The sequence below is a fragment of the Paramisgurnus dabryanus genome, chromosome 8 (genome assembly GCF_030506205.2).
Source record: "Paramisgurnus dabryanus chromosome 8, PD_genome_1.1, whole genome shotgun sequence".
In the NCBI taxonomy this organism is placed as follows: Eukaryota; Metazoa; Chordata; class Actinopteri; order Cypriniformes; family Cobitidae; genus Paramisgurnus; species Paramisgurnus dabryanus.
The window spans coordinates 33,782,519-33,808,287 of NC_133344.1; the positions used below are offsets into that span (position 1 = coordinate 33,782,519).

The 25,769-nt window shown below is 37.8% G+C and overlaps 2 protein-coding genes across 4 annotated transcripts in view; one reads left to right on the forward strand and one right to left on the reverse strand.

Moving 5' to 3' along the window:
* The first annotated feature begins 760 nt into the window (after positions 1–760).
* slc7a1b (solute carrier family 7 member 1b) lies at positions 761–15,122 on the forward strand. 2 transcript variants are annotated; one of them, XM_065281612.2, is made up of 12 exons: positions 761–982; positions 8,569–8,972; positions 9,158–9,316; positions 9,402–9,558; positions 10,001–10,134; positions 10,318–10,540; positions 10,813–10,952; positions 12,307–12,409; positions 12,515–12,723; positions 12,828–12,979; positions 13,133–13,241; positions 13,319–15,122. In XM_065281612.2, the coding sequence occupies exons 2-12, from the start codon at positions 8,603–8,605 to the stop codon at positions 13,498–13,500; spliced, it is 1,938 nt and encodes a 645-aa protein (XP_065137684.1). In that variant the 5' UTR covers positions 761–982; positions 8,569–8,602; the 3' UTR covers positions 13,501–15,122. The 2 variants fall into 2 exon arrangements, with proteins under 2 accessions (XP_065137684.1, XP_065137685.1); XM_065281613.2 differs by lacking the exon at positions 761–982 and adding an exon at positions 5,481–5,729.
* A 5,979-nt stretch (positions 15,123–21,101) lies between these two features.
* LOC135771397 (asparaginyl-tRNA synthetase) overlaps positions 21,102–25,769 on the reverse strand; it is a 95,863-nt gene continuing 91,195 nt past the window's right edge. For both annotated transcript variants that reach the window (XM_065281616.1, XM_065281614.1), the window contains one exon: positions 21,102–24,557. In XM_065281616.1, the coding sequence (XP_065137688.1) occupies positions 24,414–24,557 (144 nt within the window). In that variant the 3' untranslated portion in view covers positions 21,102–24,413. The remainder of the gene's footprint in view (positions 24,558–25,769) is intronic.

Here is a 25,769-nt window from a genome sequence, read left to right on the forward strand (position 1 = left end):
CAATGATATTCTAATTATGTCACTTTTTGGAATATACATAACTATATGAGATGAAGTAAAGTACATACAAATAATGAACATAAAGTAAACTCAGGATATTGCATCATGTGTTTTTCTGAAGGTATTTGTTAATAATAAAGGGCATGGCTTGTGTCAACTGATTGGATCTCAAAAAGAAGGCGTTTCATTCAGAAATGGAGCGTTGAAAGGGAGGGGTTAACAGATCATGCCCAAGCCATCCAACTGACGTCATCAGTAAAGGACCGCCGTTCCAGGGCTTGAATACGTTTTCAAAATATAATTTTAGATTATAAAGACAATTTATCGATTTGTACGGAAAAATTGTTCACCACATCACTAGTATTCTATTATTTAGTTAAATATGACATGTGCTCCTGTTAACTAGAAATTTGCATCTACAAAAGAAGAAAACTGAATATGTTTGATGAATTATTATTATTATTTAGGAAATAAACTTGATAGGATCATGAACTTAGTGGATAGGAAGTAACACTTTAATGCAAATTAATCTTTAATGCACCTTAGTGAGGGTTTAACTGTTTTTTTTATTTATTTATTTTTTGCAAGTATCACATTTGAATTCATAAGGAACATCAAATTAAGTTTGGACGACAGTTAATGTAATAGCAAATAATTTGGATTTTGCACGAAAGCAAGGACATACATAATCTAAACATTGTATTTAAATTTTGACAGGGCTTCTTTTCACTTTACATGGACATGCGCTCAGCCGTAACATCCTCGCGCGCGGGTGTTGGCAGGCACACGGAAGGATGTGATAGACAATCGACCAATGATCAGTTAAGGGTGGGTTACTAGAACTCGTATGGGTAGTATTACTAGCAATAGTAAAGTCAACTAAACCTGGGTTTACGTGTAGTATTTACCGTGTTTAAATGTGCCAAATCGAATGTGGTAAATTGCTTATTTCGCCAAGAGATAAACCAGGAGCTCGTGCAAGGTAAGAAACGAAGCATATTCATTTAAACGGCATTTATATTTATTTATTTATGCACAAGTTACTTCCTCATACTATAAACGATTCGTTTTATATGAGAAAACCTTTTCCTGCTTATCCGCGGTGCACATTTTTGACTGAAACTTACACATTCAATGGCTGATGCAACACTTTAGTTGATTAAAAAAAGATCCGGAGATAACATTGAATTTCCCTCTCGCTGTGTTTTGCATATGTATTCGTTTCATTTTGATACATGTACCGCGTCAGAAAACTATTTCGTTTTTTATTTATAGATACATTTTAATCTTCGAGATTGACTTTTAAGAACTGCCGTCTCCTCGTGGCTAGACCAACACATGCGCTTTTACCTCATTGTGTTGTAGACGATGCGAAAGACAATAACCTAAAAGAAACCGGGACATAGCGATGGTTTGTGAAATGCGTGTTTCTGCATTTTACAATATTTGAACGTTTGCATAACTTTAAGATGTTAGGAGCGGTTTTACAACGATTTGTAGAGGATATGGAATTCGCGTCCGTACACCAACGAATTATTTTAAAGTGGTTCTTTAATGATTCGTTTGAACCGATTAGCTACACGATTCCTTTGCATATCCGCTGACTTGTAGAGTTTTGTTTGTAAGTTAAATTATTATAAAATGGTGTGGACGTTGGAAACAAATAATAAAATATGTAACACTGGCATTTAACTAATTGTCTTGTTACAAAATGACGTAAATTGGTATACAAAGGAGTTCTGACTGGAAGTAAAGTAATGCATCATTTATTCAAACATTTCGTTAATGAACCGTTCGAACGAACCGATTCTCTAAAAAACTCTGAATTCAGACGAAAGGGGCATCAGACGATCCACATTTTTACAGGTTTGGTGTGACGCCACGCTTTGACTTTTGAGAATTTGTGGGAATTTGTTTTACTGAAACTAGGACACAGAAAACTACAAATAAATGTCAGATTGAGTCATATAAATCCAGTGCATATTCACTTACTTATTATTTATATTTGTCTATATCAGTTTAATATGATGCTAACGCATTTTAAATGTAGATGAAATAATTAATTTAACGTTTAAATATAAATGTAAAATCTGATTTTACACTGAATGTCATTCTAGTGCAAGTATTCATGTGCAATGTTCATGGCAAATAGACTCAAAGTCTTTGAATGCAGTGCACCACAAACAACATATGCCCACTAAAACAATGATATATACTTATTAAAACCCTTTCAGTGGGTTAATTTGCAAAATACAAAGGCTAACTTTTACTACCATCACTAGACATGTAGTATACATGCAGGCGGTTTCCACACCCTATGACGTAAGTTTAGCAGGGTTCCCAAACCTGAATATTCCTGAGAACAACATTGTGATTTTTGGTTCTGGGAAAGTCACAAAACTTTGCATTAGTGTCACCTGTTTGGCTTAAATAAAATAAATAAAAACAAAATATAATAAAACATGAGGGAATAACAAAAAAATGCATTGCGAACTTGCTACTGTAAACAAAACCTTGCGACACTTGTCCCGCCTCCAGGGTTTCCTTATTGGTGGTAATGCACATATTGACCACGGTGGTTATTGAAAGTGTGTGTGTGGGAATGCGTTGATGCATATGATTATGTATATAATTCATAGGTATATTGGAGGATCAGATATACATTTCTTAACAAACGTGCTTGTTTAAAGGTGCTGGGTTCTTTTTCCGCCGGGGGTTGCTCGTCACAACATCAAGCCATGCTTAGGTTACATGGCAATCACCGATGCTCTGGAGCACCCATGCGCTTTTAAAAGAAAGAGGGAAGTGGCATGGCCAGATTTTCCATGTGAAGCAATTGAGCATATTTGCCTAGCCATTTTGCCATTTCGGGGGAGCCACCCAAGGGATCTGCGCCTATATGTGCGTGCTGTCCATCCGTATATACTTCCACCCGGTTCAAGTGAGAGATCTTTTTGGGGTTCTGGTGGTGTAGTGGTAGCGCAGATTGCTACTTTTTCGCAACCTTGAGTGACCAAGAGAGAATATCTTATCTCAATGATACACCCCCAAGCCAGCGGGTCATCACTGATATCAGTGACCTCCCGTGGCAAATAGCGCACTAACTCTACTGGCCGTTTATATTAACACGAACTTGAATACATCTTGCTGTGCGAGATCGTACTTGATATTTTTCATAGTATGTGATGTCACACCAACGCGGGTCGCACTTCGCCACCAAAAGTCCTGTACCGAATCTGTTCGGTACGAATACATATACCGTTACGCACCTAGTGACTACATATTGTTCTTGTTATTGTTTGCTTTAAAATACTTAATTGGCCAAAAGTAGTGGTTTGGGATGATTACGTGTACCATTAAACCCCAGTTAACAAAATGAAACCACTTTCACTTTGAAAATGTCAGATTAAAGCTGGCTATATTTTCTCATTAGTGGCAAAAATGTTTAGCGTAGTACTCCTGCGATCGTTTTGGGTGTTTGTGTCTTGCCTAAACACATACTGTATTGTGCTTAAAAACAGCGTTTCAAACGTTTAAACTCTGCAAAGCCTCTCCATGTTATTGTTTAATAGATTGTTACAGCTGGTCATTATCATCTTTCAGTAGCGTAATAAACGTCATATGATAGGGGCTTGACAAATTTATAAATGATACATAATGATCCAGAACAAAAATTAAAACCGAATCTGCAAGCATTTACAAAAATCTCCGTTTACAAAGTTTAAAACTCTGGAGTAGTTCAGATAATAGGCGTAACCGTAGCAAAAGTAATGCGTTTTAAAACAAAAATGCATGAATGTAAAAGTAGCCTTATTAAAAGCATCACTGTGTATCATAACATGACTTGTAGTCTATAGAAGTTGTTTGGTTTGGCTGTTTATTTTGGGAATTTCTATGGATCAAACACTTTGTCTGGAGTCATTTTGTCAACAGGATGGCTTTAGAAATGGCCGACACCTGGGCAGTGTCTTAGACTATCGACGTACACACAAATAACTGAGGACACTTTTACTTTAACTATGATGGGTATGAAGATGATTTGTAAACAACATCAAAGAGAAGGTCAGCAAAATAAAGTTCTTTGTGTCAGGGCTTTATTTTCTTCAGAAAATAATCTTCATGATAGCATAATGAGATGTCTCTCCCTTACTATCATCAATCTATTCACAAAAAAGCTCCTCCATGGTCCATTTTTTTACTGTCTTAAGGTTACAGCCTCCAAAATTGATTAAAGTAGTTATTTTTCAGATCGATGAACTTTGGACAAAATTAATGTGTTTGAGGAAGACAGGGAAATCTGGAGCTACAATAATGTTCGCTATGTGAAAAATGTGTTTTTTAACCATAAACCACGTGAACACATTGTATTATACCAAATACAAAAAAACATTGTTTTTAGCAATGAAATAAGTGCACTTTAAAAAACAACAACTAATGGACCATGTGTATTTGATTTCCACAGCATGTCAAGTTCAAATGTCATTGTGACTTTGTTGACAGAGATTTGTTTGGATAGGTTAAACTGCAGATAGAGGTTTTAAGGCTCTTGTTTTACTTGCATTACTGTTTCTCACCATTTGAAGATAATTTATAACAAGTACAATAAGTTACATTTTGGCTTTATTTTGCATTATTCTTAACAAGGAGTCAAAGTCGACCGACATGGACAACGTAACCAGATTAAACCATGTGTGTACGTAAACAGGCTGGCACAATGTGATTGTCTGACATTCCCAAATTCTTGCCAGTGTGTTCTCTGCGATAGGTGGAAAAAGGGGCAAGGCACGTTCCCCGCCCACATTCTTGATTTTACAGCGCTTGACTGAAGCACGTGTTATCGTGAATGTTGCTTGAGCACTTGTGAAAATAGATGCATTTATTAGTTTCTCCTTCAGTGTTGCGAATGGCAAATGTCACAAAAGCTCTTGCGCAATACGTGTTGCTACACAACAGCATCCGGCTGTATAATAATTCATGAGTTTATTTTCCGTGACCCACCTATAAGTAAATACAGAGATCAGTATGTGAATGTTGAAGTTGACTGGCGTCAATAGAGAATGTGTTCGGAAAATTCCTGCCTATTTTTGTTCCCAATATCAAGCGGTTGTTGTGCCTTTCGTAGCCTAATAATAGTTCATAGTTTTAAGAAAAGACACATTCACCTAATCTGTATGCGATTCTAGTATAATTTTAACCACTTTCAAACCAATATGATTTTCTATAGTTATAAAACATCCATGTTCATATGCAGTGAAAGTCTATATGATCATTTGCAAAATTAGCAGAAAGAAAATGACTCGCATCAGAAGTATGTTTCTGTTAGGTGTTCTTCTTTCATGTCACTCCCTACTTTTGGGCTATATCACTCCGCCCTAATGTGTCTCTGGCGTGTGAACTGACAGGAAGTGACTGAGGTAACAGAAGTGAACGTGAAATGAGTGCATGCCGACCACAGCTGCTGATGCGTGACCTCACTGAGTGCTATTTGTGGCTTTGAGCTTTGAATGGGTTAATAGCCAAAACGGCATCTGACTCGTGCTACAGCAGACACAGATTGTAAACGCCTCCTCATGTCTGTATTTATTAATGGTCAAGACAGAAAAGGGTCTCCTCAAACATAAAGGTTCTTCATTGTGTTGGAAACCCGAATCTCTGATCAAAGAATCTGAAAGAATCGACGGATTTGATCTGCGTCCGAGGGATTTCCTTGGCTCTGTTGTTTTAATTTGGTAAGAAAAGGACTTTAAATTTCAAAGCGCCCTAAAATAATTCGAACCTTTCTGTTTGTTTATAGAGTTTATGCAATCATTTACTGGCATTTTGTTATTTGTCTTATGTCTACAAATGGTGATTTTCACATGGTTTAGAGTCTTTCTTTTTGAGAGCCAATTTTTCAAATTATTTTCTGATGTCTTTCATTGAATGAATGCAATATAATTTTTTGCGTGTGTTTTCACCATAATATGTTGGTCATTTTTTGAATCAAGAAGGGGAACAAGACATTATTTTGTTTTAGTTTTGAATGAAACAAAGTCAAGTTTTAGGGATTTACTGTTTTCTACATAAAATCATCCGGTAACACTTTACTTAAAGGGGTGTTCATTAGAATGACATGATGACGCCTTTTATAATCATGATATGAATGAGATTTATGCACGTTTATAACAACTGTCATTAAGTGTCATTTTTTTAATTTTGTCATTTTTAATGCAAAGATGACATTGTTTAAAATTTGACTTGACATTAACCAATACATCATAACTTGTCATGACAACTTGACATTACCAAGACAACATAACTGACCACTTTTTACCAGTGATACAAACTGAATTTGTCATTAAAATGTAATTTCGTGTTAAAGCTCACGTAACACACGCTGTTTCTGCATTTCTGATGTTAATCTGGAGTACCTATAGAGTATTGCATCCTTTATATCTCTGAAGAGTCTTTAGTTTAATCAGATTTATAAAAGAAAAATTAGCTTTACCGAAGAAGGAGGAGTTACTACCGCGGGTGGAGCGAGTACGAGTAATGCAACACTATACAACACTGTTTAACTTATGATTCGCTACATGTTCGTGTCATTTATATAATATGCACGTGCCTATTTCCGACATAAGACATAAGTCTTACTTACAGCATGCAACTTATGACCCGGTTGCAGGGCTCCAGACTAACTTTTTTTACTAGGAGCACAATGGCCCCCAACTGAAAATTTTATGGGCGCAACCAAAAAATTTAGGGGCACAAACCGTAAATCAACATGCCAACCAAATAATCACATTTCTTCAAATTTCCACTGTATTACTAACTCATACTTTGATGATAGATGCAGAAAGTACAATGTGCGACTGGATGTAAAATTCAGTGGCACACTCTCAAATTTTGGTGGCAAAATGCCACTATTTTATGGCAGTCTTGAGCCCAAGTTATGACAAGTTACGATGTATTGATTTATGTCAAGTTGTCATTAAAAGTGACATAATTGAACAAATGATATTTAAAGTTGTCATAACCGTGTGTAAAATCTCCTTCATGTTCATGACAAGTCTCATGTCATGATTAGAAAGGTGTCACTTCAGTCGTATGAACACCCCTTCAAGTAAAGTGCTACCAATCATCCTATATAATATAAAGAGCATTCTGTGAAAATATAATCTTAAAAATCGAAAATTAAAGCAAATGTTGATGCTCCTAATCTCAATTGAGATTGAGACTTTAAAGGGCCCATGTCACAGGACTTTTTTAAGATGTCAAATACATCTTTGGTGTCCCCAGAGCACGTGTGAAGTTTTAGCTCAAAATACCATATAAATAATTTATTATAGCATGTTAAAATTGCCACTTTGTAGGTGTGTGCAAAAATGTGCCGTTTTTGGGTGTGTCCTCTAAAATGCACATGTGCAGATCAAGTGCAAACACTGATCACAATGATGGTGGTTTGTTGAAATTGAAACTCAATTGTTCTGTGAATTATTTTCTCTCTGCACTAAATAGCAGTGCTGTGGTTGGATTAAGGGGTTGGATTATTATAATAAGAGCTCCTTCTGACATCATAAGGAGAGCCAAATTTCAACGACCTATTTTTTCATGTGCTTGTAGAGAATTGATCTTTTTCAAATTTTCTAGGTTGATAGCATCACTAGGGACCCAATCATAGCACTTAAACATGGAAAAAGTCAGATTTTCATGTCATGGCCCCTTTAATCTGGATTTCACAGACAGGGTCCCAAATTATATTTATGGGATTTATTCACCCCTCCTCTTATAACTTTTGCATTATTTACACATGATAATGTGCTACATCCCGACACAACCACATTGCCTCCACCAATGGCGTGAGTTTGGGACGGGACCGTTTGTTTGCTTAGCCAATGACAGACGGGGGTGTGTTTGTGTTGGTTTTCTCTACAAACTTTATCTCGTGGTGCAGTATAACCCAAACATGAGATTTACTCAATTTCCATCCACCTGTTCAGATCTCACATGTGTTTGCTGACGTACATTCGTGCATTAGTCGTGACATGGTTAGCGTTAGCTCGGCACATGTTTAAAAAAAGATCCTACTGTAAAGTTCAAGCGATAGCTCGGCTTAACTCCAACCTGATATTAGCTGACAGCTATTACAGTAGAGATGAGTAAGAGAAATTAGACAGGTTGTAGTGGCAGCTCATATATCATCACCCATGTGGCTCTACCAGCAGGAGGTGTGCCAGGATATACCTTACTTAAAGGCATAATTCACCCAAAAATAAAAACTTCTCTTGTGATTTATTCACTGGCGTTTTGTTGCAAACTGCTATGGCTTTCTTCGATGGAAACCGATTGGAGAAGAATTAAAAACTGTGTTTGAAAATACTTTTTAATGTTCGTTACCTTGCCTTCTGTATTTCAATAGTAAGTGCTTTACTGTGACACTTGTTGTTTTGGAGGAAGGACGGCTCACAAATATTTTGAAGAATTGAAAGAGATTAAGCGGTAACTTTATCGCACTTAACGTTTTGACATGTCAAGACAACCTTTCACTGTACTGTAAATAAACAGTACTATCACTCTTGTGTTTTTTAGGTCTACCGTGAAGTTTGTGTGACAGAGAGCGAAGATGGTTCTTGCCCACCTGAAAGGATTTGGAAATAAGCTGCTGAGGGTGAAGGTGGTGGACTGCAGCACAGAAGAGTCTCGACTTTCTCGATGCCTCAACACGTTCGATCTGGTGGCCCTCGGAGTGGGCAGCACGTTGGGCGCCGGCGTGTACGTGTTGGCCGGAGCTGTGGCGCGAGAAAACGCCGGGCCGGCTATCATCTTGTCCTTTCTCATTGCGGCCCTGGCCTCGGTCATGGCCGGACTGTGTTACGCCGAGTTTGGAGCGCGTGTTCCAAGGACGGGCTCTGCATATCTTTACAGTTACGTTACTGTGGGCGAACTGTGGGCCTTCATCACTGGCTGGAACCTCATCCTCTCTTATGTCATAGGTACGAGTACTGCCCACCCAAATTTGATTGCTTTTGTGTTGTCCAATAGTAGTGGTTACATGTAGCAGGCGGTACCTGTACTGCTATATTGTAAATTTACCAAATATTAAATATATCAAGATTATAAAAAATGTAAATGAAAAATCAAAAACAATTAATTGTACAGCCCTACTTTACTCTCACAGGGACGTCTAGCGTCGCTCGGGCATGGAGCGCCACCTTTGATGAGCTTATTGGGAACCACATAGAAAAGTTTTGCAAGCTTAACATGAGCATGAACGTCCCAGGACTCCTAGCCGAGTATCCAGACTTGTTCGCCGTGCTCATAATCCTCACGCTAACAGGCAAGCCGATGACTTTCTGTAGTAATACGTCAGTGAATGTAATGGTTCTGAATGTACCATCTGATGTCTGGCTTTTGATCTGCAGGTTTGTTGGCGTTTGGGGTAAAGGAGTCCGCTATGATCAATAAGGTGTTCACCTGCATCAATGTTCTTGTCTTGATGTTTGTGGTGGTGTCGGGCCTGATCAAAGGAAAGTCCAGTAACTGGACTCTAAACCCTGACGAGATCCTCAACAATACGAAGTAAAGAACAGTTTGTACTGTTAGACTCTTTAATTGTATACGATATGCATGTTTTTGTTTAGAAATTTAAGCAGAAATATTGATTAGTCCATTGCATGTTCAACTAAATTTAAATATTTCTAAAGATGAAAATCATAGCAAAGTTTTGCCACCAATTTTCATAACCACAATGTAATTATCTATAGAGTGCCGCAGGAATGACGTATTTTTGTAGGCCAACCCAGAAGTTAGTGGGACACTGGTTGCCTTGCAAAAAAAAAAACATTCCAATATCGCAAAAATAAGCTATGTTTATGACACATTTTATCCATGAAGTCATGTAATGAGAATGAGGTTACAAACAAACAATCACACAACATCTCCACATGCTAATGAGAATTGTCATGCAAAATGTGTTTATTGCAAAAAAACAAACTTTTAATTGTTCAAAAACATTTGACAGTTCATCAGGGCCGTTACCATCTAAAGAGAGTTTGGGTACTGGCGGCTTCATGCCCTTTGGTTTCTCTGGAGTTTTGTCTGGTGCTGCGACCTGTTTCTACGCTTTCGTTGGGTTTGACTGTATCGCCACAACAGGTAAGCTTTTTACTTTGATCTTGAATATGCATCTGAATTTCCATTCATTTTAAAACTATTATGATCATATAAATTGTTATTTAAATGATATAGATTATAACATGCGTTGGTGATTTTTCTAATATGCAAATCAGAGTTGTTTATAGCTACGGTTTCAGTTGCCCTGTTCCTATTGTTTTTCAGGAGAGGAGGTGAAGAACCCACAGCGGGCGATACCCATCGGCATCGTTGCGTCACTGCTCATCTGTTTTTTCGCGTACTTCGGCGTGTCAGCCGCTCTCACGATGATGATGCCGTACTACATGCTGGATAAAAACAGTCCTCTACCTGTAGCCTTCAAATATGTAGGCTGGGAAGGTGCAACGTATGCGGTAGCTGTTGGCTCTCTGTGTGCTTTATCCACCAGGTAAGAGCTACACAACAATTTTTGAACAAGTCTTAGTGCTGTATATCGACATATTTGTGTGTGTGTTTGCACAACTGCTCCCAAATGCTTTACTCGGCTGCCAGTGGTTAACCAACAGGAAGTTCAACACTGCACCAGTGATTGAAAGACTGTACATTGTGAATGCATATATCCATTAAATATCATTGTAAGAAAACACAAGTGTGGATTAAATTCCTGAAACAAAATTTAGATTTTATGAAAATTTAATATGCTTCTCATTTTCTCTCTAGTCTTTTGGGCTCTATGTTCCCGATGCCCCGGGTAATATGGGCCATGGCTGAAGATGGGCTTCTCTTTGAGTTCCTGGCCAAAATCAATGAAAAATCCAAAACTCCTATAATGGCCACTATCACCTCAGGAGTAGTAGCAGGTGAGGGTGGCTTTTAAACTTCCAACAGATTTATTCCTTGTCTCTAATGATTTTATGTACGTTTCTCCTTTAAAGATGATCAAAGTAGGGGATTCTGTTGATCCTTTGTTGGCCTTTTTGATAATACTTACCAGCAGTTATTCAGCATTTTTTTGTTATAAATGTCATGTCGGCATGTATGGCTGCTTTCAAGATTTCCACATTATTCCAAAGTGAATTACAGTACATATCAAGTATGGCCTGGTTTCACAGACAGGGATTATGACGCTTTTCCATTGGAAAGTGCGGACAGGTCCTGCTCACTTTTGGGGGTTTTCTACTGTGTAGAGTACCTTAGTACCTGATTTGTTTTAGCACCACCTCAGTTGAGCCATACTGATATTGCAATGTTATGTGTAAACGCAGCAGATCACTGACTGGTCAGAGAGAATTGTCACTACTTGCGTCATTGCTAAATGGAAGATTAGCTTACCTTTGTGTGCCATCAAGGGAAGTCATCATCTGTGCTGTTTCAAACTCCCTTTAAGCAGTGAAAAACATCCACATGCCTAAAATCAGGAACACCATTGCATTGGCAAGCTTCATTGCTTCTGTGTTGAGTGTTTATTTGTATCGCTTTTACGATGATATCACCGCAGTTGAGGTGGCGCAACTACAATAAGTCTATAATCCCACCTACTATAAAACTGCAATGGAAAAGCAAACCGAGCCAAAGTAAAGCGAGTCGAGCCGTGTGGTGCCAAGCCGGAAAAGCAGCTTTAGTTTAAGCCAGGAGTAAGTTTTAGGTTCATCGTGTAACTTTTAGGAGGATATATAATAAAATGTACATAACTATATTATCAGTGGTGAATAGACCTTACATAATGAACTATTAGAATGCATGTATTGTTTTATTACCTTACAACAAGCCGTTTTTATCTACATACACCATGGGTCCCCTTACATGGAAGTCGACGCAAAGTTTCTACAGAAGCCCTAAACGGACAAACTGCTCTACAGAGTGCATTTCATCACTGTTGTCTCAGACAATTTCGTGTTTGTCTTGTGGCGGCTACTGTAGCTTATCTGTATGCAGAGGTGACATTTTGATTTTGTGCTCCATACTTTCATCAACGTGTCTGTCCCGTGAATTGAACCTAATGCTTCACCATGCACGGAACTACACAAGCGTGAACAACAATAAGTATATTTTTAGTTTAATAACACTGTGTTAGGCAGTAAAAAAAAAATTTATTGAGTTTTTACATCAGATTATTATCACTGGTGTGTTTTTGTCTATTAATATGCTTTATGTTTTTGTGCTTGTTGCTCTATGGTTGTCCTGTAGTAAAACTCTGTGTTTTTTTTTCAACAGCTGTGATGGCTTTCCTGTTTGATCTGAAAGATTTGGTTGATCTCATGTCTATTGGCACCCTGCTGGCATACACGCTAGTAGCAGCATGTGTTTTAGTATTGCGGTACGTCAGGAAATCTGTGTGCATACATTTGGAAAATGTTGTATACAAATCTTATATCAGATATAGATGGTTGTCTTCATTTCTCCCTGTCTGTCTGTGTCTCAGGTACCAGCCAGAGCAGCCCAGTGTAATCGTCCAGTATCAGGTAGCCAGCTGTCAGGAGGAAACCGAAGCAGAGTCCATAAATGACAGCAATGCCGACATCCTAACTGAATCTCAAGAAACCTGCACCCTGCGCAACGTCCTGTGTCCCGAAAACGAAGAGCCGTCCCGACTCTCTGGGTTTACGGTCAACATCTGCACCAGTGTATTAGGTCAGACATTCGTTTCAATTGAATTACTAATTGCATGATTTCCCATTCAAGTCCCTCAAATGATTTGACAACGTGTGATGTGAATATTGTTTGTATTTCTGCAGGTGTGCTGGTGTGTGTATTCTGTGTTGTGGCAGTACAGGGCGGTTTTCAGACCTGGACTTATGTCATTCTCATAGCTCTGGGCTTAGTTTGTTTCGTCATCACCGTGATAATTTGGCGTCAACCAGAGAGCAAGACGAAACTCTCTTTTAAGGTAAAAGCAAACTTGAAAGCATTGGTTGAAAGCAGGACTATACAAAGCTTAAGCTGGTTTGCTGGCCTGTTAGCCTGGTCTGAATAGTTTCAGTATTGCTCTCGGCAGGCAAGGCTTTGAGACTAAAGCTGTTTTTTGTGTGTTTTTCCTCAGGTTCCCTTGCTGCCGTTCCTCCCTGTCCTCAGCATGTTTATTAACGTCTACCTGATGATGCAGCTGGATACAGGCACCTGGATGCGTTTTGCCGTTTGGATGCTCATAGGTCAGTACGTTTGATATCAAGTTTAATAGTCCTTAAACGCAGTCTTTTTCAGCTTCTTTCTTAAATCTTTCCTCTAGGTTTTGTTATTTATTTTGCCTATGGGATCAGACACAGCAAAGAAAGAGAGTTGAGCATTACCGGCACAGAAGATAACGCCTTTAAACCATTGGAGACAGATGAATCTCCTTCACCGGAAAAAGAGGCTTTTCTGAGCAACGGTATTTCCGCCACAGCCGAAGAGGAGGACGGCGACCCTTGAAAACACAATTGATGTGTCAGTTTGTGAAGCGATTTTTCAAGTGCTAACTTGAGCTGACACCAAACCAACCTGCTACTGAAGTTCAAAATAACTTTTATGTGTTACTAGATCCAAAGCACCTTTAAGCAGCATTATGAGATGCGAGAGTCGGTTGTGAGGATTCATTTTTTACCTGATGGATGGATGGATGAATGGCCATCTTTTATTCATCTGAAACTTGAAGAACAGCGTTACTTAACATATGTAAGGACTTGCACTGCACTGTGTGAACAGTCGGTTCTTCCTTACTGTGTACATTTTTTAATCTATTTATTTGTGCATGTGTCCATCATGCTTTTCTATTGACTTCTTTTTAAAATGGTCCTGAGTGAGAGCACAACGTTACCCATAATTCCCCTGTGCTGTGCATGAGGTTACATTGGGCCCTATTCCTTTTGATGGTCAGAACTCTTGATATGCAAATTTTAGAGGTAGTTGCACAATTGTGTCAATACTGTGCTCTATTCGGCAAGTGTATTTTAATCAGCCAATGAAAAACAACATCATGTTTAGCAACTGTTTATGTGACGTCCCCTATTTAAAGTGCCTTGCAGGGGTGCAAAAATGGTGTTTGGGTTTTACCCGGTCTGTCAACATTGAAAAGCACTGATTATGTCTATGCAAATGGGAGCTGGTTTAAGATATATCTCAATTATTCAGAGAGATTTCAATGCTTTTCTTTGGTTAGTTATCCTAACCGAGTCGTCTATTGTGTGCACGCTGCTTGTCTGATAGTATGATGGAGTTTTATATTTGCATCTGGTGTTGGGTTGTTTATTTTTGTACAGTGTTAAGTGTATATTATTGTTTTAAAGAGCACAAATTGTCCGATTCACGATTTTACATTTCCTTTGGTGTGTATTAGTACATGTTAACAATATGCAAAAGGTACATACCCAAAAGTAAGTGATGATGCGAGTTATCATCTCCAATGTAAATCACTTTTCTACAACAAACACACGGATTGTAGGCAACAATTTACTTCCTGGGACTGGGGATGTAGACAAGACTGACATTATCTTAATTCCTGTAAGTTAACTCCTGTTAGCATTGCATTGTGACCGAATCCTTCAAACGTGGTAAGGAGCGTCACATTTCCTGCTGATGTCAGAGCTATTCAGGCCAGTACCAACGTACAGCTAATCTGCTGGCCAATCAGGGGCACAGAGCTTTTCAAATTGATGAGCTTTGTACAAAATCTGTGCATTTGAGAAAGGGAGGGATTTATGGATCTACACAAGTATACGGTATGTGGAAAATGGGTTTCTTTGAACCATTAACCACGCAAACACATTGTATTATACCAAATACACAAAATAACGTATTTAGCAACGTAATAGGTGCTCTTTAACCTTTAGTTTTGAAAAATGTTTTTTTTAACCATTTCAAAGCTTTAATTATCCTGATTGGATTTCAATTTCACAATGTGCATTACAAAAATCTTTTGGGAAAAATTACAATAAATATCAAGTCATGTATATAAAATTTGGATTGTTTCACAGCAAACGATGTTAAACGAAACTGTAAATTACTGTAAATAGCTGTTTTTTCGTGCAATAAATTATTTTCTTGTTTGTAAAGAACATTTGTGATTGTGTCACCAATTTTACCATGTAAGCAGTATTTAAAAAATGCTGGGTTATTTCAATTCCAAACCAACGTTGGGTCAAAAACCACGAAGCCAACCCGTTGCGTTGTAATTTAACCTATGCTGGGTTGTTTTAACTCTTTGTTCATACATATTTTGCCCAGCCTTTCGACCAAAAGGCTGGGCTTGTCTCTTTTTTCCCTACACTGGGTTGAAAATACCCCAGCATTTATTTATTTTTTAGAGTTTACATCATTTTAATAATAAGTCTCTATTCTCACTTTTATGTACTACATTTACTGTTACAGTATACTTCAGGGGTAGGCAACGTCAGTCCTGCAGATTTTAGCTTCAAACCCTGATAAAACCTTGCCTACCTGTAATTTCCAGGTGACTCTTTCGGTGATGGGTCGTTCGCGAAGAGCCGCTTCTTTGTAACGAACGAGAAGAGCCGACTCTCGTCAGCGAGAGAGCCGAATCTTCAGCCGCAGGCAGGGGCGGGAACTATTTGTATGTGGCACACGATGCGTCCAATCAAATGAAAAGACAGACTAGGGTTATACCATTATGCGAAAGAAGAAAGGGGGATAGACGCTCCAAAAAGCCAGTGTAGTGGTACAGGCCAGGGACACAAAGCGATAGAGAGAGGACGGGGAGCCGGATTTAAATGTAGGCGCGTTGGCAGAAAGAAAAGGCATTTACCAAAAAGAAGAAGAAAGATAAGTTATAAGTGAATAATTTTGCCTTTATTTATTAGGTTTGTTTGCTGTGGTTCTGTATGCATTGTTCAATTGTTTATTTAAAGTTTTAGTATAATGTTAAATAATAGTAACTGTGTATTTTTTCTAACAAAAACGTAAAAAAATAAGGCTTTTATAAAAACAATTGATACAAAATATTGCATACCAACACACAAACCGTTCACAGTTGCAAATTTGGGCTTAAAAATAAGTCTCCCAGTGATACTAAATGAAGAGTCGGCTCTTTTAAGGGAGCAGAGCCAGAAGTGCCGAACCTTTGACTCTTTACTCCTTGATTAGCTATTTTAGGTGTGCTTGAGTAGAGCTGAAGTTAATAGGCTTGTTTGACTTCATGCGGCGCCGCAAAAACCGATATCCAGATGACGTCAAAGTTCCGCGAGAGTATTTAAAAGCAAACTCCTCGTATGATTTCGCGAATGGCTCTCGCGGTACTTTAACATCATCCTGCTGTCGATTTGCGGCGCCGGATTAAGTCGAACAATCTTAAACTCTCCATGACCGACGTTGCCTAACCCTGAAGTATACTTGAACATGCTACATAACTTATTAAGCCTGTAAGTGCCTTGCAGATTTATCAAATATTAAATGTATAAGCTAAGGTATAATTAAAATAGCCATTTTTGTTTAATACCTCTAACACTGTGGTTCACCCAAGCATGATGGAGTTATTTTTAAAACATTATGTGATAAAGGTAAAGCCGAAACGACCGAATACTCAGTCAGAGCTCATCAACCCTCCTGCATACTTCCAACCCTGCTTTAGCGCACCTGCCTCTTATTTTTGGGTAGCCTTGCAAATCTGGACTAGCAGGTTCAGGTGTGTTGGAGGTGAACTTTGCAGGAACAGGATTGGTGACCACTGATAGAGACACAAAGCAGTGCTTTGGATCCTAATGCTATCACTCAAATGTCAGAAGAAAATAATCCCTAGCTGTCACTGAGGCGGTGCCCTTTCAAAAAAAATACACATTTGCACTTTTAAAAGTTCATATTGATACCAAGGTATAGACGGTTTCATTGGATGCATGCGAATTATGTTTGGACCATGAAAGTCTTTGTTTATATTGCTACTGCACACCTGTACCTAAACGGTACATGTTAGGACCATTTTTAAAGGGTACTACTGCCCCAGGGAGAATTTTTAAGAATTTTCTTTTTTGTTAAAACAATAAATACAAATAATATTTAATAATTTTCACATTTTTCTGTGCTTTTTCGTTCCTATGTAAAGCTGCTATGAAACAATGTACTATTGTTAAAAAGCACTATATAAATTAATCGCAATTGAATTGAAAGACACTAAAACATTTCTAGTAAATAACTCTCTGTTTCCAAACCTTTCATATAGTTAAGTATTTTAGACCTGTTAGCAATACTTCTGCTATACTGTGCACTTTGCCTGGACGCCAGCAGGGGGCGACAGTAATTAGTGTTTGAATAGTTATATGTGTTAAATGCATATGCAAATGTTTGTAAGACCAGTGTTTTTGTGGAAGCACACCAACAGTACATATTTTGCAAATTACTTTTATCTGAAACGCCTATTCCAGGTACTCTAGCTGAGTTGAACGAGGTCTGCTTCTTTGACAAACATCAACATGACTTAGTTTGAGCGTTAGGGGTCCTGACAGGAATTAAACGAGGATTGTATATAGCAGAGTTCTCCTTAATAACGTTTAGTGTCAAATAAATGTGTCCAATGTATATGTGGAAGTTTACGCCAAGCTGTCTTGTCTGCATCTGAAACCACATACTTTCCTACTACGTTAGCCTATATAGTATGCGAGAATAGGCAAAAGGTCCCCGGATGACCTCTTTCTTTCGGTTGGCTTCTGAAGTGTGCATTTGATGGATGAGGCAATGAGAGAGGATTTGTGAATGGAGATTACACCACACAACAGATGCATTTGAATGATTATAAATTCAAAATAAGATAATTTGACATTATTTTATGTTTGATAAAATGTAAACAAGATGTTTAGATGTGTAAAAGCAAGTCATACACTCGCCTGAAGGATTATTAGGAACACCTGTTCAATTTCTCATTAATGCAATTATCTAATCAACCAATCACATGGCAGTTGCTTCAATGCATTTAGGGGTGTGGTCCTGGTCAAGACAATCTCCTGAACTCCAAACTGAATGTCAGAATGGGAAAGAAAGGTGATTTAAGCAATTTTGAGCGTGGCATGGTTGTTGGTGCCAGACGGGCCGGTCTGAGTATTTCACAATCTGCTCATTTACATTTTTTTTTCACACACAACCATTTCTAGGGTTTTCAAAGAATGGTGTGAAAAGGAAAAAACACCCAGTATGCGGCAGTCCTGTGGGCGAAAATATCTTGTTGATGCTAGAGGTCAGAGGAGAATGGGCCGACTGATTCAAGCTGATAGAAGAGCAACTTTGACTGAAATAACCACTCGTTACAACCGAGGTATGCAGCAAAGCATTTGTGAAGCCACAACACGCACAACCTTGAGGCAGAATTTGCACGAGCTCACCAAAATTGGACAGTTGAAGACTGGAAAAATGTTGCCAAGTGTAATGAGTCTTGATTTCTGTTGATAAATTCAGATGGTAGAGTCAGAATTTGGCGTAAACAGAATAAGAACATGGATCCATCATGCCTTGTTACCACTGTGCAGGCTGGTGGTGGTGGTGTAATGGTGTGGGGGATGTTTTCTTGGCACACTTTAGGCCTCTTAGTGCCAATTGGGCATCGTTTAAATGCCACGGCCTATCTGAGCATTGTTTCTGACCATGTCCAACCCTTTATGACCACCATGTACCCATCCTCTGATGGCTACTTCCAGCAGGATAATGCACCATGTCACAAAGCTCGAATCATTTCAAATTGGTTTCTTGAACATGCCAATGAGTTCACTGTACTAAAATGCCCCCCACAGTCACCAGATCTCAACACAATTGAGGATCTTTGGGATGTGGTGGAACGGGAGCTTCGTGCCCTGGATGTGCATCCCACAAATCTCCATCAACTGCAAAATGCTATCCTATCAATATCGGCCAACATTTCTAAAGAATGCTTTCAGCACCTTGTTGAATCAATGCCATGTAGAATTAAGGCAGCTCTGAAGGCGAAAGGGGGTCAAACACAGTATTAGTATGGTGTTCCTAATAATCCTTTAAGTAAGTGTACATCAAGTTTGTTGAAGGAGTGCTGTAAAAATCTTTACAAATTTGTACTGAATGTGTTTAAAGGTGTGTGAGTTTAACATAATTGTAACATAGAAACGTTAGGTTAAATGGAAAACTTTTATTCAAACCGAAAATAAATAAAACTATTGTGCTAAACATGTTGAAACAATAATATTCATTAGCTACTTAAGTCTATCTGAAGATCATTCCAGTCTTTACCAGTAGGTGTCAGTGGGGGTTTAGGGCTGGGTCAGAAGTAATGGGGAGTGGTGCTGTTATCTGTCAAAGCTACTAAATAGACAACAAGCACCATAAAAGTCCCATAAACATAGTCCTTAAGTCTTTTCAGAAGCCATAGTTTTGCTGACTTTAAATAAACTGTAACCTCCTGTTTTGAGCATATGACATCAAACATAATTGATTCGTCTGCACTAAAATGAAACTAAAGTGTGTTCAAAACATGATGAATCATCAGGGCTATGAAGGACTCGGTCCAGAGATGTGTAGTGAGTCATTTCTGCCTTCACCAGGAGAGGTCAGTGGGGTTTGGGGGATGTGTCAGACTGCGGGAGTAACAGGGAGTGGCTATCTGCACTGTCATGGTGTCAAAGTCTGGTACTCATCAACAACAGATTTAGTCTTTATCTAAAAAAAAAACACTAGTTTAAAGGTATAAGTATCCATGCTTTCAATGAGCTCAATACATCTAATGCACAGCTTGCATTGGTTGGAGATTTATATTGCACACTCAGCAATAAGAATTTATATATATATATATATATATATATATATATATATATATATATATATATATATATATATATATATATATATATATATTGAAAATTTTCTTTATAATTTGTTTGTCTTTTAACTTAAGATCATGGTCTGTACACCACCTAAAAAATATAACCCAGTGTTCGGTCATAAGTGAATAATCATAAACTTGGGGCGTAAATTAACATGTGCTGGGTTATTTGTTTTTACGTATTGTTGGGTCAAATTAACCTTTTTCTGGGATAATTTAACCCAGCGTCTTGTTCCTTACTGACACAATAAACTGCACTATGTAATTTACAATTCTGATTATTTTAATTTTTTTAATTCAATGTTGGGTAAATATTGGACGGCACACATTTTGGGATATAAATAAACCTATGCTAGGTTGTTGTTAACCCAACTATCAGTTGAAACAACCCAGCATTGCATCAAATGGCACCAATTATACACCTATTTGGACATAAATGTGTGTTGGCAGTGTGAACACAACCACCCTACAATACAAAAAAATCTCATTAGACAAGCTGTTTTGATTCTCTTATAGCAATGTGATGTCACACTGCTAATGCTCCGCCCACGCCGATGACCAACGGTCTTGAATTACCATAGTTTCTGCTTTCAGTAAATTAGATGCTATCTGATATTTTTCTGTGCTTTTTTGCAAAATCCGATCTGTTTGAACCAAAGCATCTCTGTTGGTAAGGGAGAGAAGAGCTTATTTGCATTTAAAGGTACAAACACAAAACATTTTTAGCCCCCCAAATGGGAGCATTTTGGACATGCTATGATAAAATGATCTGTGAGGTATTTTGAGCCGAAACTTCACAGACAAATTCTGGACACACCTAAGACTTATATTACATCTTGTAAAAATGGGCATAATAGGTGCCCTTTAAAAAAACCCAGCATAGGTTTATTTATAACCTAATGTGTGTTCTGTTCAATATTTACCCAGCATTGGGTTAAAAATAACCCAGCAGAATTTAGAGTGTACGTTCAACAATTCTGTATGAAACAAAATTACATTTAAAATCTAAATTTAGGCATGTTTGCACCACTCATATTTTCCTCTAAACATATAAAATGTCTATTAGTTAGGCAAGGATAAAAATATGCTATTCCCAGAAAACATGTTTCATTTTCAACTTCTAAGAAACATGACAAAGTGTAATATTGTTTACTCTTTGATAAAAGGGGTTTTGGTTTATGCACTGCAATTTATTTTGCTCAGTATAATAATATGAAACAACAACACCAAAAAGATTTCACAAATGTACCACATTTGACCATTTTACTGGCTTTGCTTTCACAAAATCAGGACACGTAGCATAAATTAATGTTAGTAGAGCAACAAATTCGTTCTTTTTACATCTTCCTCTCGTCCATCTGCAAAACACGTAATAAATTAATAAATTAATTCACAAGCAACCAAGAGCGGAACAGAAATGCATACAGAAAAGATCAACATTTCTCTCGTGGCTTCGACAAGACCCCTTACAAACGACAGCACAGATTCTACTACAGCTTGCACACAAGCATTATACAGTATTCACCTACAAGTACTCTTCCATTACAATACATATTCATCATAAAAAAAAGTATTAAAAAAACATTTCAGCCACACATTTAACATCATAATGGCAGTCTTATAATGCATGTTTTAAATAAACCACTGAACACATGTAAGGATCTCGGTCTAGCAATATACATAATGCTTATTTAACAGTGAGCGCAGACCACCTCACATGTAAAGTTTAAATTAATACAAAACAGTTTCTTATTATATGAAATGATGAATTCAAAGGCAAAAAGTTGTCTCCCAAACTGAAAAAAAAAATTATATTTGGAGGTCCCAGCCCACCATAAAATACTGAATGAAACAGAGTCTTCTCAATGTAATAAAAAATCAATAATGCGCTTGTCTCATTACATATCAATATGCATGTTTGTTATACCCCAACTCAAGCGCTGATCATTTAAATGTTATTATATACATTTATTGTTTTGTAATATTATGGTATTCATATTTTGAAAAAAGAAATAGTCAGCACACTCATTTCGAAACAATTGGCACTGTTGTCTTCACTTTTTTTTGTTAAGCATCACACACCCTCTCTTGACCTTTCATGGATGTTTACAGCTACTTTCATTACACAGCCGGTTTAAAGGTAATGAGGTCAGCATTGGTTTTATGAGCTTTGTTGCTGTTAGTAAATGAAAACCTTTTGTTAACTTGAAATAAAGAGTTAAAATAAAACTGCTCTGAGAGCAAAATGTAGCAATAAAATGCTAATAGATGTGTCCCAAATGACATACTTTGCACTTAAACTATGTACTTAATCGCCTACACTATAAAAAAAAATATTGTTGCACTCACATTTTTAGGTTCAATTAACTTTTTAATCAAATTTCTTGGCTAATGAGGAGTTACTATAAATTAAAAAAATTATTATTATTGACCTATTTCAACTTTATTTTTATAATTTGCAGCACTAATGAATTGTAAATTCAGTTGATTAAACTTAAAAAAAAAAAAAATAATTCATGCATGCACTGTAAAAATAATTTTTTTAAGTATTGTCCAAAATGTAACACTTAATTTTTTTGTAAAATAAGTATTAATGGTTCCCAGATGAGGGCAAATGACGATAAATGCATATGAAAATCACTTTCTACATTGTTTTTTTTACGTCAGTTTTATCTATTTAGCCCATATCTATTTCTGCTCATAACCTCCGTAACAGTCAGCCTAAAGTGTAATCGCCTCCGCAGGTAAAAAAAAAATGGCAACCCCGCCTCTCTTCCGTAAAAGTGTACATTGGACTGTTGAGTACATCGATACAGACTTAATTTTCGGTTGAAGTTGTGAATTATATAAGTACCTAAAGTGCACTTTTTTTACTTACAGTACACTAATTATACTACAAAATGGCGTTGAATAGTGCAAAAGTATACAATTTGTGACACATCTGGAGTGATATTTTGAATATTAAACTGGCAGGCAGTGTTGGGAAAGTTACTTTTAAAAGTAATGCATTACAATATTAAGTTACTCCCAAAAAAAGTAACTAATTGCATTACTTAGTTACTTTTCATGGAAAGTAATGCTTACGTTACTTTTAGTTACTTTTGCAATACTTTTTCTTGGCTGAGGCTTGATCTCTTTCAGGCCTTGCAATTGTTTTTAATGACTGAAAAGTTCTGCATTCAGAAATTGCATATTTCATCACAAAAATGTTGAGCTCTGTCCTGCCATCTCTGTTTCTGACTCAAACTGTTCCCACACAGGCGCAGAGAGTGCATACATTTAGTTTAATTCAGTGCATACTTTTTAATCAAATTAATTAAACTAAACTTTTTGAAAAAGTAACTCAAATATGAATGTGTACATTTAAAAAGTAATGCATTACTTTACTCGTTACTTCAGAAAAGTAATATTATTAATGTAATGCGTTACCCCCAACACTGCTGGCAGCGATTAAAAATATTGGCAAAAGTGTTGTTTTATTATATTAATTGATTATTTATTGAGTTTTTGCATATGCTTTTTCGTTTTTGTTGTACTGTATAACTGAACGGTTAAACTTGAAGCATTTAGGTTGAAGAAACATTACACGGATGACTCCGATTCATTTCATATAGTCACATTATAAACATTCATACTGCATGCAAAGTTAAAAAAAATGCCCAGTATTGTGGTGTTTAGCTAATATCAAAAATGAACTTTGGTGTTTATTTTTTCCAATCAAAGAGTTTTATGTGTTAACATTTCCTAGGACATTTCACCTTAATGTTAACAATACACGACCTTCAAAAATGTACTTCAAAGTGTGAAAAGAAATATTTAATAAGACATAAACTGCAGGGTGGGGCTTGGTGATGTCAGCCAAGGGGAAGTTGTTTTAGAGGCGGAGCTACCTTTTGATTCAATTTTAGAAGACAACCTCCTTTTTGTATTATCATTCGGAATATACGCACCGATGAATCATGCATGACAAGACCAGGAATTTAGTTTATATAGGTCATTTCTGATTTTATTTTAGTTCAAATGTGTTTATTTTATTCTTTATTAAACTAAGAGATCGTTCAATTAAAAAGTTGAAATTGAAAAATTTCTTTCCAGTTTTAATGACCCATAATCTGAAACCTTTGACCTTTAAACCTGGTATTAATTCATGCTGAACCTTAAATCGAATAGACCCGGATGTTTGACTTTACCTCTCTTTGAATTAATAGACAAACCAGCACGAATGTAACAGCTTCGATGAGAGACGAACAGATCACACAAGTAAACCATTTCAGATTTGCTGCTTAAGCTCACATTCAAAGAGAGCAAGCAGCTAAGTTTAAAAAGTTGAGGATGCATCTAACATGCGCTGCATGACAGTCCTGAAGCATCAGCTGCGTTCGTGTCTTTGAAAGAGCAAATAAATGGGATCTATGGCTTTAGTTTGTCCATCTCGTTCAGTGTTCTGTCCCAGATATGAATCTTCTTTAAATCACGGTGTAACAGGATGAGGGCATTGTGGGTAACGGGGATGAACACAACGTGTTGAATTTTTTCCAGTGTTTGAGGAGCGTTCAGTTCATCAAGATTTGATGGCTTTGGCAGGCTCGCTCGACTGTCGCACGTCGGTCCACTCCTGCATGGTGTTCTGAAGAGCCTGCGTCTTCTCTTTGTCCACCTGGACGTAGTCCACTTTTTCATCTGAGGTCACTGAAGAGGTGGATGGCTGTGGGAAAGATGATAATGCAAATCATATATCAACAACAACTAAACGATTGTGCTGGACTTCATCATCATTGTGTAAGAACATGCGGTAATAAAACATATGAACGTAGAGGTGGAGTAGCTATTGTATGTGGAAGATAGCAGTCAAAGCAAACCTCTGAGGTGTGGTTGAGGCTTTGCATTCACTTAGGGCGCACTCACATTATCCAAACCAAACCGCGCTCGGGCGCGTTTGACCCCCAAAGCCTGGTTTGTTTGACTAGTGTGATCGCTTCGTTCCGCGCCCGGGCGCGGATTGTTTAATCGCGCCGCGGCCGGGTTGCAGAGGTGGGCCGGAGCGCGGTTCACTTGGGCTCAGGCGCGGAAGGCTGTGGTGTGAGCGCAATCGCGCCTGAGCGCGATTCAAAAGGTGAAGACGTCAGTTGCGCGACCACTCACCTTCATCTGCCTCCGTAAAAACCTTTTGATGCGCGCAGCGGGGTTACGTGACTGTCCGAGCTGCGCACGTGACAGATGAACTAAGCAATATGATGACATGTGAGATGGCTGTCTGTAATCGCGCACCAAACGACTCCGAATAAAAAACACAGACTTATCATTACGGTGGGTTCCAGTGTTAAGAGAGAGCTTTACTTCCTGCTTTTTTCAAAACAATCGCATCTTAATGACGAAAGCGCGCCCGGACTCGGATCGATACAAGTACAGTGTGAGTGCGTGCACCTGGGGGAGTAGGGAGGGGTGGCAATCGCACCCAGGCATGGTTTGGTTTGGATAATGTGAGTGCGCCCTTAAGTTCATTGATTCATTCGTTTCATTATACTTGATCCATCCATCCATTCCTTCTTTTGTTTCATCCATCCATCAGGTTCATCCATCCATGCACCATCCTTTTCATTCATCCAACCACCCATTCATCCATCCATCTGTTTCATTCGTCCATCTGTCCATTCATCTGTCTATCAATCCATCCAACCATTCATCAGTTTCATTTATCCGTCCATCCATCCATTCCTTATTTTGTTTCATTCATCCATCCATCCATCCATCCATCTATTTCATTCATCCATCCCATTCATTTATCCACCCATTTGTTTCATCCATTTATTTCATTCATCCATCTGTCCACTTATCTGTCTATCAATCCATCCATCCATTCCTTCTTTTGTTTCATTCATTCATCCATCCATGCATCCATTTAATTCATTCATCCATC